Genomic DNA, 17,152 nt, shown 5'->3' with positions numbered 1-17,152 from the left:
AGAGAGGAGGGAGACAGCCAAGGTCAGAGACAGCGCTGCCAAAATTCACAATGAATTTGCAGGAGCGGTGGAGGGGAGAGACTGAGGGCTTGGAAAGAAATGGAAAGAGGGAGGGAGGGAGCCTGGGAGACAGCAGAGTGAAGGAGCAGGACGGAGACATGCCACTGCTCAGCCAAAAGGATTAAATGGGGATGAGAGAGACAGCAAACGGGAGCCCCAGGCCAGCAGAGGAGACAGCAGGAGCAGGAACGGGAGGGCTGTAGGCACGTCTCTGTCCCTCCGGGCACAGCCCCCTGCAGCACAGACCAGTTTTGGGGTGTGTGCAGCTGCCTGGTGCCCGCTGGCAGCGCTGACCCCGATCCAGCCCCGCCACGGAGGTGAAGTTTCATATTCCTGCCTCCTTAGTATTCACGGCACCCCATGGCAGAGCCAACGCCTGCAGCCAGCACGGCTCAAGGTGACTCAGAGGTCAGGGAAAAAGCAACCGGGCGATTCGGGAGCCAACTGGGGGCGATTCGGGAGCCAACCACGGGCTCTGCACCAGCGACCCGACAGCTTGGGGGGACCAGAGGTGCCTGGCACATCGCGGCCTCCCCTCCCGGCACTGCTGGTCCCAGCACGCCGTCCCTCTCGCAGGGTGCCCAGGCAGACTCAGTGCCCTGGCAGGGGCAGTGGGTGCCTGTTTTTTGGGGCTCAGGCGGGTTCTCTCAGGGCCCCATTGGGGATGCATCGCTCTAGGGGGGGTTTATAGCAGAAACCCTGCTCCTTCCCCCAACAGCGGCGTCAGAGCCCCAGCCCGGGCTACGAGCTCGGCCCACAAGCAGACAAAGCCCTGCCTTCCACTAAGACCAGCTGCAGAGCCACACTGGGAAAAGGCTCAAAACTTTTCCTGGTGATAATTGAGATCTAATTATCTTCAGCTAACACCAGGCCACCAGGGAGACGGGGATAACCACAGGTGCCTTGTGAGATGCCAACAGCTGATGCACTGGGCTGCGGCTCCCGAGCACGGGGACACTCGCCGTGCTCTGCCTGAATCCGAAGCAAAGCACAGAAAGCGTGAAGCAAAGGGCTGACAAACTTCATTTTTTTTTCCTGGCGGGTGACATGGAAGCATGCAAACGCGCTGCTTTTTCCCTTGGGTGGTGGCTGCACCCCTTTACCACTCTGCACAGAGATCAGATCCGAAGCTGATTTTTTTTTTTTTTTTTCCTTCTGCAAATTCCCTTCACCGAAACAGTTTTATCAAAGATGCCTGGAGCCGCGCAGGACCTGCTCACCTGCAGAGAAAGAGATGGGGTGGTGCCTTTGAAAATGTCAAGGGTAAAGGAGGTCGGGAAGAGGAGGAGGAGGAGGAGGAGGAGGAGGAAGGGGGAGCTGGGGAGGTGCTCTCCATGCACAGGAACTTCAGATGAGGCGGCAGGTGGCTGCTCCTGGAGATCCCTGCGAGAGGAGGACGGGGGCTGGGTTCTACCAGCAGCTCCCTGCCCCGGAGCTGGGGGCTCTGCAGACCGGGGCAATAATGAACGAGCCGGCCGAGAGCTGCCCCCGCCGAGGGGCTCCCCCGAGCCCAGCGAGCCCGCCCTCGGCCCGGGCGCCCCCGGAGCCGCTCTGGCGGGAGCCGCCGCCGGGCCTGAGGAGCCGCCGCGGGCCCAGCGCCCCGCCCCGCCGCTAAACCCCCCCGTTTTCCTCCCTCAATCCCCCCGGGCGCCCGGCTGGCACCCCCCCACACCCCCCCCGAGGTCCCGCTAAATCCCCCTGTCCCCTCGCACCCGCTAAATCCCCCCAATCCTCTCAGAGCCTGGCCGGCTCCCCTCACCTCCTCAGGTCCCGCTAAATCTCCCTCCATTTCCTCAGCGCCCGGTGAGGCCCCGCCATCCCCTCAGGGTCCTGCTAAATCCCTCCTTGGCCCCTCAGCACCCGGCTGGATCCCGCCATCCCCTCGGGGTCCCGCTAAATCCCTCCTTGTCCCCTCAGCGCCCGGCTGGATCCCACCATCCCCTCGGGGTCCCGCTAAATCCCTCCTTGTCCCCTCAGCGCCCGGCTGGATCCCACCATCCCCTCGGGGTCCCGCTAAATCCCTCCTTGTCCCCTCAGCGCCCGGCTGGATCCCGCCATCCCCTCAGGCTCCTGCTAAATCCCTCCTTGGCCCCTCAGCGCCCGGCTGGATCCCACCATTCCCTCAGCACCTGGCTGGATCCCGCCATCCCCTCAGGTCCCTCTGGATCCCCTCAGCACCCAGCTGGGTCCTCCCATCCCCTCAGGCTCCCATTAAATCCCTCTTCCCACTTTGTGCCCCAGGACCCTTTTCCCGTTGGGAAGGGAGGTGGCAGCAGGGTTGGCCCATGAGCCCCGGCCCAGGCGCCATGTTCTACATGCATTTGCTCGTCAACAAGCGCGGGCCGTTGGCCAAAATATGGCTTGCTGCCCACTGGGAGAGGAAGCTGACCAAAGCTCATATATTTGAGTGCAATTTAGAGGCTACTGTTGAAAAGCTCATCTCGCCAAAGGTACGCTATTAAATGATGAGGTGTCTTCTGGTAAGTTCTGGGGTAGAGGCGTTTGTCACCGGGGGGGAACAGGACGGTTGCTGTCTCGGAGAGTTGGCTGGACAAATTTGTGACTATTTCAGAACTAGTGTGAGGCAAATTCCTAATCTGATTTTAATTCAGCTCTCACTCAGATAAAATCTCCATCCTCTTCAATGGCAGTTATATAAATATTTTACTTGCTGTTTCACTCCCGCAGATCTGTGGCATACATTTAGGTACAGTGTAAGAAAATGTCACCACAGTATATTCAAGTGTATTTCTCTGCACGCTGGCAGAGCTCCAGGTCACCGCTGGCCCAGGGTTTGAGCCGCTCATGAGGGAACACGAGCCCGTGGGTGTGGTGTGGTAGCACTGGTCTTTCTTTGGAGACTTTAGAGTACCAGCTGCAGGTCTTGTTCAACAGAATCTGGGAAATTGCCTCAAAAAGATTAAAAAGTCAGCTGCTAACCAAAGTCAGGGGACTCTGAAAGCTGCTGTGAACTGTACACAGACCACTGGAGGAGAATGCTTTTGTTGATCTTATAATAAATAACTTCTGATCTGTTGTAACCATCCTTCCACTGACACTGCACTTTTTCCAGGTCCCCCATTCTAAGCCCTTAGATAGACAATTAAGCAGATGTAGTGCTAATGAGACCCGGAGGCTGAAGTCCTCTGCGTCTCCCGGACAGGAGCGACTGGAGCAAGCGCAGACGCGGGCAGTCAGGTCCCCGTGACTCAGTCCTTGGCCTCACCGCTGAGACTGCATCCAGGGGACCGGTGAGGAACGCTTCCCCTGTTGCTGCTCCATGGTGCAGGACACCCAAGGCTTTCAGCTGGTGCAAGAAGATTTTTATTGTTTGTTTGGGGTTTTTTCTCCATGAAAATACCTGCTTGGTATTTGGTAGCCTGCATTTCATTGTCTGGCTTGCATGGGTTATGAATAACTGAGTGTGGCTAAATGATATTATTTAGAGGTGTTTGCCAAGAGGTTGTGTATGTACCTGGTTATGTACCCTCTACTTTCCATATTATTGCCAAGAGGTACGGGTTATGTACCCTCTACTTTCCCTTGCCTGCTGTCCTGGCTAACATCAGCATGACCACCTCGAGTGTGTTTGCTGCAGGAAGACTTGGCGTAAATAAGGGCATAGTTATGGCCTTTATTTGTATAAAAAGGGCACAGATACGGTGCCTGCTCAATTTAATAGCCACAGTGTCACATACCAGGGTATGTGCAACTACTTTCTGTTTCAGGATGTGTTGTGCTGTTCGTTGGCAGTTAGCTGAGGTGTTTTAGATAAAGAACATCAGTTCAGGACTCGCGCCTCAGCATGGGCAGTGTTTAGGAACAGAAGCACCTGAAAGTTCCCAGCTCTGAAAGTTCCTTTCTGTTTGTGATTCTCTGTGTCAGTACAAAGCCCTGTTGAATTTCATAGAGCTCTGTACTGGTGTATGTTACTGGAACTCTGTTACTGCTGTGTAATATTTTAATTGTAATGTTTTTGCCAAAAATACTAACTCCTGAACAACTCTTTTAAATCATCGAAGTTTACTGTAGCTCTGCGAACCTCTGGACACTTACTCCTAGGAGTGGTGCGGATTTACCACAGGAAAGCAAAGTACCTCCTGGCAGACTGCAGTGAAGCTTTGACAAAAATGAGAACAGCCTTTCGCCCAGGTACGTACGGAATTCTGTGTTTTTGCATCTGTGCCCTTTACGGCTCTCATTTTAAAAGTTCTTCTTGGCTATTTCTGTTAAATGCACATTGGTGATCCCGAAGGAAATTGAACATACTAGTGCCTAGTCCTGCTGTTTAGTCTGGCTTAATTTAATGCCATTTCAGGTCTTTGACTCCTTTAAAAGAAGCAGTATCTTAAGTGCTCTTATGAGAAGAATCTTGACTTCAGCCTCTGTTGCTAGATAATTAATTTTAATTCGTGATGACACCAACAACATGTCCAACAGTGTGTTAGTGCCAGACCTGACAGCGTGTTTTGAGCTCTGGCCATGCAGGCAGCCAGAAGGGAGCAGAGATGACTGGATCCTTTTCCAGCATGCTGTATGTTTGTTGTACTTAGGGAACAAATGTGGAGGCACTGTTGTCTTAAAAAAGGCTACAAACAGGACACCAGCATCTATTGCCAGCCCTAACGTGCTTTGGGACCTGGACTGTTTGCAGAATAGTGAATACCTACTGCTCATTCTTCTCAAGGATATGATCTTGATTAGTAAATATTTTAAGCATTTGGGAATCTCTAGAAGAAACATGGTAAGTACACAGTATTATCTACTTTGAATAGATACTACAGTAGCTTCTAGAGGCCTGCACAGCACAAGAAAAAGACACAACAGTCAACTGCAGCAACAGAGATTCCAACTAGGTATAAAGTAGGGGGAAATCTCAGTGAAAGTGGTAAAACACTGAAACAGGCTGTCCAGGGATGCTGTGGAAACCATCAGCAGGAACAGTCAAAAGTGATCTGACTTAGAAATTAACCCTGTTTTGAGCAAAAGGTTGGGTTAAATGACCTTCAGAAATCCCTTCTCACCTGATTACCAAGTATTTGCAGTCTCACTTCGTAGTTATTTGACACTGGAGAATAGCGTTATGCAGACACTGGAGAGAGAAAGAAAACGCAGTAATTCATTTGAAGTGGTGTGAAAGACTCTTGGCTAAATGTCAGCTGTGAGAATCTTTCGGGGACTTAAAGCAGCTGTTCATAAATCCGGTGTATTTACAGTATTTCAGGTCCTGTGGCAGCAGACTCTTCTGTATCGGTCTGTAAAAAATATGACTTCTGAATTATGTGTAAGCTAAGGATTTTAATTCCACTTTGGAGTCCTGTTGACAAAGTGCCTAAACTTTACCTTTCTGTTCTTTAGAATGGCAGAAGACCTTGCTGACAGGTTTATAATCGTACGGTATGGATTTGGAAGAACATTACTTTTATTGATACTTATTTTGTTGTGTTGTCGGTTTCTTTTAGGACTTGTTGACCTTCCAAAGGAGAATGTTGAGGCTGCTTATCAGTCCATTACATTACCTGAAGAATTTCATGATTTTGAAACACCACTACCTGATTTAAAGTAAGTGCTTCCCTAGTTTTTGGTCAGTATTTTAGTATTTTTAGAAGTAAAAGATATCCTTACTGTTACCTGATCAAGACTCAGATGGAATTGTTTTGCTTTGATAACCAAATCCTCCTAAATTCAGAGTCAGCTTTACAAGGCTGCAGTCCCAGGAATGGTGCTTTTGTAGAGTTCCCCAAAGGCCATTTAATCAACAGACCTTTACAATGAAATAATGTCTTGAACTTAGGCTTTAGGGTTTTAAATTGTCTGCGAGCAGCCTGCAAACAGCTTTCTGACCTCAGGAGAAGATATCAAAGTTAGAATAAATCCTGTAGTAAGACCTAGGAAGCTCTGGCGAGTAACCTCGCCGTGTTGTGCTGCTCCATTGTGTCACTGCATTTAATTTCTGCTCCGTTGCTCTTTGGGGCCAGGGTATTTTATCAGCACTAGTCAGCTTGGCTCCTGATGAAAAGCCGGAATATTTCTTCGGCTTTTCCTGACACACATCAGCGTTAATGTAGAAAAACTGATAAAAAGCAGGAGGCCAAGACATGTTCCTGATGGCTCTGATGCCCCCAAAGGTCCAGGATAACAGATTTCCACTGGGGCTTCCTTTGTACCTCGTCATAAATACAGTTGGACGGGGTCTGTAAGTGTTTAGGATTTTGCAAGTATAGCTGTGTGTGCCAACTCTGTAAAGCTGGCCTTTTCTGCCTGCCCAAAGTGTCTGTGCGCTTCGATTTATAGATGATGGTGTTACACTAATTAGGTGTCTTCTACGTAACGAGCGCCTGGTAGATGACAGGGCTTGGGGGTGGGCAAACGCACACAAGCCCGAGTTTATGGGTAAAAGAGAGCGGAGAAATGTGGAATATGGAGAGGACAAGTGCTTCCCTCATCCTTATAAAGACATCTGCTGGTCCTTGAGGGGGTTCCTCTCTGAGTATACACCTGGATCATTCGCTCCTGGAGCTCCAGGTGCAGGGGGTATTTAAAAACTGAGTTGGCTGATGCTTCCCCCTCCCTCGTGGCCCTCCCTCAGCCACCCCCTGGCCCGGCTGCTGCGGCTTCAGGCTTTGCTGTACACTGGAGGGTGCACAGGAACTTTGGCTGGCACAGGCAGCAGCTGCCTACTCGCTTAGAGGTACCAGTTTTATTAAACCTACAGCACCTGTTTTCCATATGCCTATTTTTAGCTTTTAGAGGAAAATCAAAGCAGTGAATTTTATCAATAAAACCTTAAATGGTTTGAATGCGAATAGCTTTGGGAAAGAAACAGTTGTTCTCCCTCCACAGAGGTGAGGATCAGCTGGGGTACTTTCAACACCATAGGAAACAGAAGCTATCTTTTGGGGGTTTATGATAAAACATCAGGTGGAACACTGTTTAGAAACCAGTTTTCGCATTCCGACTAAATGGTCAGTGGGTTTCAGTTCACCCTATATTTTCTATGTTTGTTTTTTTTTTTTCATCAGTGCCATTGATGTTGCTGAACATTTTGCCTTGAATCAGAGCAGAGCTGAAGACATCACACTTACAGAGGATTACGAAAGCAATATGCTTCTCTGTGATAGAAACTTTGGTGAGAGAGGTTGAGAAATTAGAAAATTCCACAGGGAAAAGTGTGTTTTATGCAACATTTTGTACAGTATGAGTCCTTCCCACATGTGAAAAAGCTGTTATTAAAAGGGCATTTGTTTCACGCTTGGGCTGATCGGCCTGCCCTACCTTCTTATGCTTAAATGTTTGTAACTGCTCTGCCTAAGTAATATAGTATGATATCAACGACTGAGAACCAAACCCAGTATTTTCTGCTTTTTACTGAATTAGCTGAGACTGCTTATTGTTTATTCCGTTTGAGGCGTGGCATATCTTACAGTCTTTTGAGAGCTATTTGAAAAATTAGGAAACGGATGAATACGTGTTTCAAAAAATTCCCGCAGATGAAGCCTCAGAAATTCTGTGTTTATGCAGATGAAGAGCCAGAGGCACTAAGAAAACAGAGCTTCTTTGACAGCAGCATCTTAATGAGCAGCAACAGTCTCGTGGCTGATCACAACTCGGCGAGCGTGGAGGGAGGCTGGTCTGCGCCGCGCGAGGATGCCTACAGCTTCGAGCACGACTGCTTTGGAGATGAGGAGGATGCTGCGGATATGATTGGTAGGGTTTGCCACGGATAAACAGAACTAGTTGCTTTCCAAATATTTTTATTCTTACAGGGAAACAAACAAGACAGCATGAAAGTGTTTTCAAACAGAAATTCTCTATGTTTTGTTGTTTTCATACTTTTTTTTTTTTTTTTCCTACTTGTCACTAAATCTATGATCGCTTAGACGTTGCCAAGTAAAGTTGTTTTGAGGATATGTTTTGGGTTTTTTAGAATTAAAGGCATTCAATTTATACTTAATGTTTAACAACTGAATTTATATTTTCAAAGCTGAACTACTGCATTTTTATCCTTATTGTTGTAATAACGAAGGCAGCAAAGTAGCTTCTACATCTCTATGGTTAAGAGTATTTATGTAAACCTTTACAGATCTATACATTTTAAACAATATCAGTATCCTACTTTTCATAGAAAAGGTGTGCCTCTCAAAATGAAGACTAACATTCTCCTTTTTGTGCTGTTGGACACCCGTACCACCAACAGCCATCTGTGGAAGCTGAGCTTTTCTTGTTTACAGAGAATTAACCTTCAATAAGTAACATTAGGCTGTATCAGGCTATTCTGTGACTGCTAAGGCTTAGAGTGATTAAAACTATGCGTTTTGTATTTAAGAAATCCTGTTGAGGGATGAGCAAAATGGCCTAGATAAAGACATTCCTGCTATGGAGGAAGAACGTCCTTTGTCACAAGATCTGTCAGAGATCGGCGCAGCCAGTGAGTTTGCAGCATCTGCTCTGTCTTCCACAAACCCTCTGTCCCTGTCTTAATGCCTCAAGTTACTCACCTTCAGCTTTGTATGATGTCCTGTGCCTTTCCCTGGTTCATTTATTTTGCCTTTTAAAAATTTTTTTTTTTCCCTTAATAAGCATCATCCACCATTTTAGGTACGATTTAATCCGACCTGGTCGTTCCAGATTTGTAACTCGACATTGCTTAGAACCACTTTCCTGTGACATCCCTCTGGAGGGGCTGTTGATCCCGGCGCTGCTCACCCAGCAGCTTTCACAGGGGAGGGGAAACTGCTGTAACTTTTGCTGTAACTGTGAGGGGATGCTGTAACTTTAAACTTCATCTTTGAGGAGTGTTATCTTCATGGTTCAGTGACAAATGGCACTTTAATAGTTCATAAAGGGGGTGTTAGTCTTCTTTTGGTTTCACACCGATGAAAGAAATTAATTTTTGAAAAGTGTTTCTGGGAGTTTTGTTGTATCTTAAATCCTCATGCCCCCATCACACTGTTACTTTAAAACAGACAATTCTGGAACAGCTTTAAAAGGAAACAGTGGCACTTGCTTCTCTACTACCTGTTCCAGAAGTATCCACACTGCCATACAGTTGCCTGGGACTGGAAAGAGATTGAAACCAAACGTTTTTTCCCCCTAACCACTTTTCGGGGGGGGGGGGGGGGGGGGGGTGTTCCTCCAGATCAGTTCTCCAGCCTGTTCCACCTCACGGGCTGGTGTCGGTGAAGGGAGGCGTGCAGTGTACGAGCAGCAGCAGTCCCAGTTATTAACTGGTTCAAGTGACTGTGAGATTAGAGATAAAATCCTAGTTTTCTAACTCTGATCTCTTTTGTCTGATACCATTCTGTGTCGTGAGATTGAGAAATTACTCCATCTTTCTTTTTTAATTTGCGTTATTTGCTGGGTTTTCTTACAGTTGAGGCCGACTGTGCAGACACCCCCATTAAGAAAATCAGTCACCTAATGAATGAAACAATACTTGTGCTGAAGGAAGATGAAGGATTTGTGCTTGAGCCAGTTGATGATACAGGTCAGAACTTGACCAGTTTCTTGCTGAATGTTTGCATTAGCTAAATTTGGTTTTCTTCTTGTTAGTGAAAATATTTGCAAAACAGATTATTCCCACTTTAGACTTAATCTGCTCCTGCCCTCAGAGTTCTGTTTTATGGTAACTAGTATACAAAACCAGTATCAGGTTATTCATCTGATCTGCCCAAATCTCTGCTTACAGTTTCTTCCACGTACCAAATCAAGTTTTGTTGCTCTGCAAGTTCTGCTGGCAGTGCAGGCCCGGCCTGGTCGCCGGTGTTACTGAAGTCTCAGCTGAAGAAAATTTATTGCTCCTGACACATCAGTGACTTTTATGTGTAAAGGAACAATCTTAAAACACTCAGGCCTTTGTAAAACTTTGTTTTGTGAACTTTTAATAAGATCCAAAAAGGAAAAGGTTACATTTCTCCTGTAAGTCTGAATGTCACCTGTCATGTTCGGCAAATAAACAAGTTCAAGTTGACACTAATATTTAGAATACTGGAATTTTCCAGCCTGCCAAAATAATATTCAGGAAGTTACAGCTATATAACCAATCCCTGTCTTTCTTCCATGTTTACCACATACATCTTAATTAAATTGCTAAAGAATTAAACTGGCAAATACAGATATTAATTATGAGGTAATGAAACCTGTGGAGTACATCAGCAGTTCCTGGAGCAATTAACTTCCTGATGGATTAAAGATAGCTTATTCAGTCCTGTCAGTATATCATGTGTTCTCATTAAGCCCTCATGTTCCTGGTTCTTTAGTACAATAGTCATATGTCTTCTGTAATTAAGCGTACGGGACTTTCCTGTACAAGAATACAAAGAGTAGATTTTATGAAAACTTCTGGAGAAATGGCCCATGCGCTTCTACTTTGATTTTCAAGTCTGCGCGGTGTCTCGTGGTGCTTTTTTTTTGTGCTTCGATGTTTTGTGAATAAACCTTTTTTTTTTTTTTTTTTACTATTTGCTCTATTTAGCTGTCACCCAGAAGAAAAAAAATAAAAGAAAGAGGAAGTTGCTTGTTGATGTAAACAAGGAGCTCAGCTGCAACGCTATATACAAACAGCTTAACAACTGCACGGACATCCTTGCTACGTTAGACCTTGCACCCCCGACAAAAAAAACCATGACGTGGAAGAAATTGGGAGGCGTGGATCAGCTCCTGTCCCGCGCTACACAGCCTGTGGTTCACACCGAGCTGCAAAGGGTAAAGATCAGCTCCTTGTAGGTTTTTATGCCACTCCATAGATGAGGGGACTATTGCACATCCCAGGGTCTAACTGGGAGAGGTTTTGCAGGCTTGGGTTTCTGTGAATGCCCAGCAAGCTGCAGGTGCAGTTTTTTATGGTTTGATAGTACACCTGATTATTATTTGCATACTCACCACTAATTGATTCGTCAGAAAGACCATCAGTAGAGCTCACGCTGTAAGCTCCAGCACTCCAACAAGAAGCAAAAAAACCTGACAAAAGGAACTTTAGAGCTGAGGTTTCATTTCATATTCTGGCACTGGACTGACTGTACACTAATGACACAACTTTTTAGATTTCTGACAGTTTCTTTGCTACTTTCTACTTTATTATTTTCTGTTGTGTTTCTGCTCTGTAATCCATAGGAGACCACATCTTTTGTCTACATTTACTTTAAAGGTACATCAGGCTTAAACACGACGACGACGATGATGATGATACTGTTACTGGCTTTGGGAGGTGGAATGCTGACCGGGTTTGTGCGTTCCCAGTTGGAGAGGAAGCTGCCAGCTGGAAAGCGGCCGGGGACTGGGAGGTTCCTGGTCACTCCGTCACCTTGGCTGGGGAGGGGGGTCCCGGCCACCCCTGCCTGTGGCTGTGGGTCTGGCTGCTCATTTTGCTCAAGAAAGATGTACTGGTTTCATGGAAATGTGATCTGGCCAAGCCTCTCGTGTCCCCACGCGGGGTCTGACAGATCCGTCAGAGAAGCTCCAAGTTCAGAGCTGGTGCTGAGGCAGAGCTCAGCGCCTGGACAAGGTGACGGCAGAGACCCGGTGTGAACCCTGTGGTGACGTGTCCTCCCGGTGTGGCTGGAGGGCTGGAGACAGGGGCTGGCTCCGCAGGGGCGCGGCGGCAGCACAGCTTCCCCGCTTAGGGGGTGCACAATTACAGCTTGTTCTTGGTGCGGGTGGAAAACACACACCGGCACGTGGGGAGAGGAATCCCCGCACAGCTAACGGCAGACGTTCCTTTCTTTCACCCTTCCTTCGAGGAAAAAGGATCCAGGCTGTTCCTGAGATGTTTCTTCATGGAGTTCACTGCCAAAGTTGAAGCTGCACAAGCCTATTCCTTAAAAAAAAAAAAAAGATTTTCAGAATGACCAAATTCAAATCATCTCAATTCTGGGTTGCAGTAATTAATACGCAGCTCATATTTATAATTTTGTCTTGATGATTGCAAATAATCTGACGTGATATTCTGAAAGCAAACAAATAAAAATAATTGTTTTCAGTTGTTCACGCAATGCTTCAAGAGTCACGGGTTTAAGGTGAGAAGAAATGGAATACAGAGGGAGTCTGAGATGGAAGAAACAAGAAAAGAGCAAGATACCACAGGTAATGTTTTAATTCTGTTGTTGCAGAATTAGCTGTTAGAAAATATTTTCTATTTTACATAATGTTTTATAGACACGTGCACAGTGTTTGCGTGCAGAATTCTACAAATCAACGGCCCAAAAAGTTAAATGTTAAGGAAATTGGCTGTTGATTTTTTTAAAAAAAGTTGTTTTGTTTTTACAAGTACTTTGCTGTTCTTTTGTTCCTTAGATCAGAAATTAAATGCAAGTCTTTTCCTTCCTTGTGGCACCTTTGGTTTCTCCAGTTGTCTACTAAACTGCAGATTTGAGTTTTGTTGGTTTTTTTTAATTAAAAATGCTTCCCATTTATTTTGAGCTTAATCAAACCACCCTCCAAGTTTCCAAATTCACATAAGTAACTTCTATTTGTATCTTGAAGATTGTGTTTTAGTTAAGCAAGAAAAAATGTTCCATTTTAGATCTTCTGAGAAGTATCTGCTTTCACTCCTTTGCTCTGCTAGAAATACAATCTCTACGTCTGCCTCAGAAGTGAATCAACAAACCCACCTCCTGCAAGTCCATAAAGGTCAACTTCTAGAAAAGGAAAAACTCTCTTGGGAGGTTCTTCTTCCGTGCTCATATTGAGAATGATATTTATTCCCTATTTACTCATTTTGGCTCTTACTCTCAAAGACTGCTAACTAGGGTGTGATTTTTGTTTTTCAATTACATATTTTTTTTTAAGGACAGCGATTCACTGTAATTTCCTCTTAAACCTTGTTTTTTTATTAATACAGAGATGCTGAGAGTAGAAGAGCCAAGTTACCCGCAGGAGTCAGCTCATTCAGAGACTGAGAGAAAAATTAGAAATGATTCGTTTATGTTGACATCACAGAATAACAGAAATGAAACTGATGATAACTGTGGTGAAACTATAGTGAGCAGTTTCCATAAATTTTAGAGACCGAACTGTACTGATTGTTTTCATTTCGTGCTAGGGTGCCATTTAAAACACGTTAAGGAAACGTTTGGAAAGGTTGCTAGAGGCAGCCCGTACAGCATTAAGTAGCTTGTGTCATGAAAGTTTATTTATAAGCACGTTGGTAGACTCTCACAATGAATGAACGATTAATTAAAATGTCTATTAATCGGTATAGATTACAGTCTAATCGCTAAGTAGAACCTTAATATGAAATATAGCCTCTTGGTACTGTAGAGATAAACATAATCATCTTTATAAAGGATAAAACTTACCTTTTGTGACTCATACTGAGGAAATACTTAAGCAGTAACAAATTATCTAGTTCTGCCATCTTTAGGCTAACGTAAAAGGACATTCTTTAGAGAATGTGAGGCTCATTAACGTTGAAAAAGAATGACAAATTTGGACTTAATGGCAGCAAAAGTTGCAGGGTCTGTGCCTGAACTGAGCCTGTAGGTGTAGATCCAGCAGTAGGATAAATACTACAGCAGGGTCCTGTTCTGGGTGAGGAAGGACGTGGTAGAAATAACAACAATTAAATCACTTTGGAAAGTATTTATTATAATAAATTCTCTGAGCAGAGTTACATAATTGAGAATTCCACCGTATGCATTAATTGCGACGCCTACTGATGGTCCCTTCTGTCCCTCCAGCAGGATGGAGCAGCTTTCTCTGAGAGCTCCTCGCTGGCCAACACTCCCCTGGGCCCCGAAGCTGGAACACAACACGTGGAGTTCCCAAAGGTGCGTCTGCTCGCAGCCGACAACCCGGACTTGTTCAGAGGAGGACTGTGTTCTTTCTCAGAAATATTTAAAAAAAAAAAAAAAAAAAAATAGCAAGGGCATCATGAACTCAGTGAACTTTGGTGTATTAGCATCATCTTTCGGATATATTTGGCCAGTCAGAAACTTTCGAGCTTGGTACGTTGGGACACGTGTGTCCCAGCAGTCGCAGGGTCTGTGGGGGCAGCAGCTGCTTATTTGAGGTTGTGCTTCCTGTGAGAAGGGAACGGTTTCGGGGCTGAGCTGAAACCAGGGCAGTCCTCTCCTGTCAGCCTCAGAGGGCGAGCCCAAAAATCTAAAGCCAAACCTTGGAACATCAATTCTGGCTCCTGACCAGTACAACTCCTGTCAGAATCCCGGTCGGGCAGAACACAGAACAGTACCTGGCTGTGACGCTGCCCCCCACCCCCCCGGCTCGCTGGGACCAGTTCCCCAGCACCCGCTGTGGTGGTGTGCCCAGGAGTGGGGAAGAACAGGGTCAGGGCACTTTTTTCTGCTCCACGGAGCCTGGGTGACCGCTGAGCTGCCGGGGGGTCCTGGGGCATGCCCAGCTCCAGCTGGGGTTTGATTAATTTAGAATTCTTCTGCTTTTTATCAGCGTGGAGCGTGGCTTTTTACACTCTAACCTTCTGTTCTCTTTCCTCTCAAGGAGCTAACGAGGAACGGGAGAGACAGTGAAGAAATAAAGTGGAACAAAAGAACTCTTTGGTTATTAAAAACTTTACAGGTACCAGTGCTGGATTTTGTAATTCGGTGCCAAAACCAGACATTGATTTCAGGTGGACCATGGCAAAAAATCTGCTTGTACTGTCAGTGATGCTGCATCGTATAACTGCGTTTTGTTGGGTGTTTACGTCAGAAACCAGGATTCTGAGGGACTGACGGGGTGTCCTCTCCCACAGCCCCTGGAATTGCTGGAATTGTCTGAACTTCTCCTTCCACGGCGGAGTTTGCTGTAACGCTGCACCCTTGTTCTCTTCCTTCTATGAGGACACGCGGGAGTATCTACAAACCCCAACTCCCAGCTGCTGCCAGGGTGCCAGGTCTTGGCTGAGCGCTGCAGGGTGCCAACATTTGGCTCTTCAGCTGCTTGAGCTGTTTCTGAGATGAAGGCGAGGGAAATGAGGGAGGCTTATGATAAAAAGAAACCTGGCAACACCTTCTTTAAGAGCTTTTAATGCCCCAGTGCTTTCAAGGTGCTTGTAATTTAGCAGAGCACGTAGCCTTTGCATCAGGAAGGCTTACTCTGCTTTTCTTGCAGAAATCCTTGTAAAACTGGTGAAGCTGGAAGGTGTGATACCATCTGCCGTGGCAGGAGCCCCCCCAGCCTGCCCCGATGCCAAATGTCCAAACTCTTGCCCGGGCAGCTCAGTGCTCTTCCTCCCTCCTTGCCCAGACGAGTGTTTTGGTGCTTTGGCATTGGGCTGGTTGAGGGTGGGTAGAAAAAATAAAAACAAAACAGCAAAAAGTCATTTTCCTTCAGGTCAGTTCTCTAATCCAACGTGCCACGTGGCTGAAGGGAAGATGGGGGAAGGTGGTGGAAAATCTGAGCGTGGGGAAGGGGTTTTGTTCACAGAACACACCCAGCCTTGGTCCAACTCCTCCCTAGTGCCGGGGCTCGACTTCTTGGGGTTTTTAACAATTATTTCGTGTGAACGTACCTCAAAGATTCAGTGCAGCGCCCGGAAATAAATACTTAAATACGAGTGTAGCCATTAAAAAGCGAGAAATAAGAAGACTTAGGGAGGTGTGGCGGGATTGCCTGTGGTAGAGCTGGTCCCTTGTGTCCAACGAACAGGGTGCGTGGCGGGGTTTGCCGTTTGGAATCACAAGAAGCGTTAGAGATGCGCTTCACCCCCCGCCCCGGCGCGGTCAGTGAACCTGGGGCGGGGGGCAGGTTGCAGTAAGGTGTGTAGGTGTTGGCAAAATTAGGGCAATAAAATGTTAAAGAGCCACTTAGATAAATGCAAATGCCAAGGTAAGGTCCCATTCAAGGCGCTCGAGCAGGAAATAGCGGCTGGGAGCAGCGCTCCTGCGCCCAGGCGGATGGGATCCGGTTTGCCTGGCAGCAAGGCTGACCCGACTGCCTCTCGTTTCCCCCCCCCTGCAGCACCTGAAGAGATCAGGCGTCCCTGCCTTCAGTTTTCGGGAGCTTTGTCGAAAAAACAACCGGAAAGAAGCTGCGGCCACGTTCTACGTCTTTCTGGTGCTGAAGAAGCAGTCGGTCGTGGAGCTCAGGCAGAGCGCTCCCTTTGCTGACATTACAGCCACCCTCTGCCCCGCGGTCAGCGCTCCAGAGGTCGTGTAGCGTGTGGAGGAGCTAATAGAAATTAACGGTATTCTAAATTTTTCAGAAAAACTACTGTCTTGTCAAGCTGTGGTAGCCGAGCAGAGCTCCCCCTCCTTTATACCACCGCTCAGAACTGCCAAGGACCGGGCTTGTGCGGGCGTGCTGCCTCCATACTCGTTACCAAGGTGCTCGTTAGGATGTTTATTATTTATATGTGTGTTTATGTGATGGGCAGTTACCTATTCTGTTAATAAAACATGGCTAAAATTCTACGTAAGCGATTTACATTGCGAGGGATTTTATGAAAGACCTTAAAAACGTTTCTTAGAGACCAGCTTTGGAGGTTGAATTATTTTCAGTGGGGCTTGTGTGTGTTAATCGTCTCACGCCATCAGAAAGAGAAGTCTGTTAAGCTCTCTTTATCAAAAAATGTAGTCTATTCGAAATTATTCCTTTCAGAGAATGTTCAGTGTTTGATATTTTGAGGGCTAGCAAGCGCTCCAGTACTGGTTTCATGTGTTCAGGCAGTGAGAGGCTGCGCTGCCACTCAGTCACAAACTTCGGGAGGAAAACTGCAATTCCAGATTTCATGGAGCGTGTTTACTGAAAGACTTCACCCTTTTATTTACCTGTAGCCCTATTTAAAAATGGATATTAAACTGCTTATAACTTCCTTGCGTTTTTCTCTCATTTGGGGTCCGTTTCAGCACTTTCACTGACATTTTGTGAAGCTGGTGGTTTTTAGTCGTGTCCCACCTGCGGCGCCGGGGATGGTTCCGTGCCCCGTGGCCTCTGTTACCCTGAAATCAATAAAAACCACCAGAAGCTCTTCCCCTCGCTCCGTGCTTTGGTTCTGAAGGATCGAAACCAGCAGCCGCCCGAGCCAGCCTTGGGCTTCGCCGGCGCAGAGTCAGTGGTTTTGGTGTTTTGTCTGAAAACTGGGGAGGGTGGATGACGTTGTCATCCTGGTTTTCCGTGTTGTGCCCCGCGTTGGTGT

The 17,152-nt window shown here is 46.6% G+C and overlaps 1 protein-coding gene across 1 annotated transcript; it reads left to right on the top strand.

The window, feature by feature from the left end:
* The first annotated feature begins 2,105 nt into the window (after positions 1–2,105).
* Positions 2,106–16,800, top strand: RAD21L1 (RAD21 cohesin complex component like 1). Its single transcript, XM_074920535.1, has 13 exons — positions 2,106–2,510; positions 4,083–4,212; positions 5,523–5,622; positions 7,083–7,189; positions 7,582–7,767; positions 8,387–8,488; positions 9,434–9,547; positions 10,535–10,764; positions 12,039–12,141; positions 12,899–13,038; positions 13,737–13,826; positions 14,515–14,592; positions 15,976–16,800. Exons 1-13 carry the CDS (start codon positions 2,346–2,348, stop codon positions 16,171–16,173), a joined length of 1,743 nt encoding a protein of 580 aa, XP_074776636.1. The 5' UTR covers positions 2,106–2,345; the 3' UTR covers positions 16,174–16,800.
* The last annotated feature ends 352 nt before the right edge of the window (positions 16,801–17,152 follow it).

This window comes from Athene noctua, chromosome 16, assembly GCF_965140245.1.
Source record: "Athene noctua chromosome 16, bAthNoc1.hap1.1, whole genome shotgun sequence".
In the NCBI taxonomy this organism is placed as follows: Eukaryota; Metazoa; Chordata; class Aves; order Strigiformes; family Strigidae; genus Athene; species Athene noctua.
The sequence above is the reverse complement of the archived record's forward strand: the minus strand, read 5'-3'. Positions and strand labels throughout refer to the sequence as shown.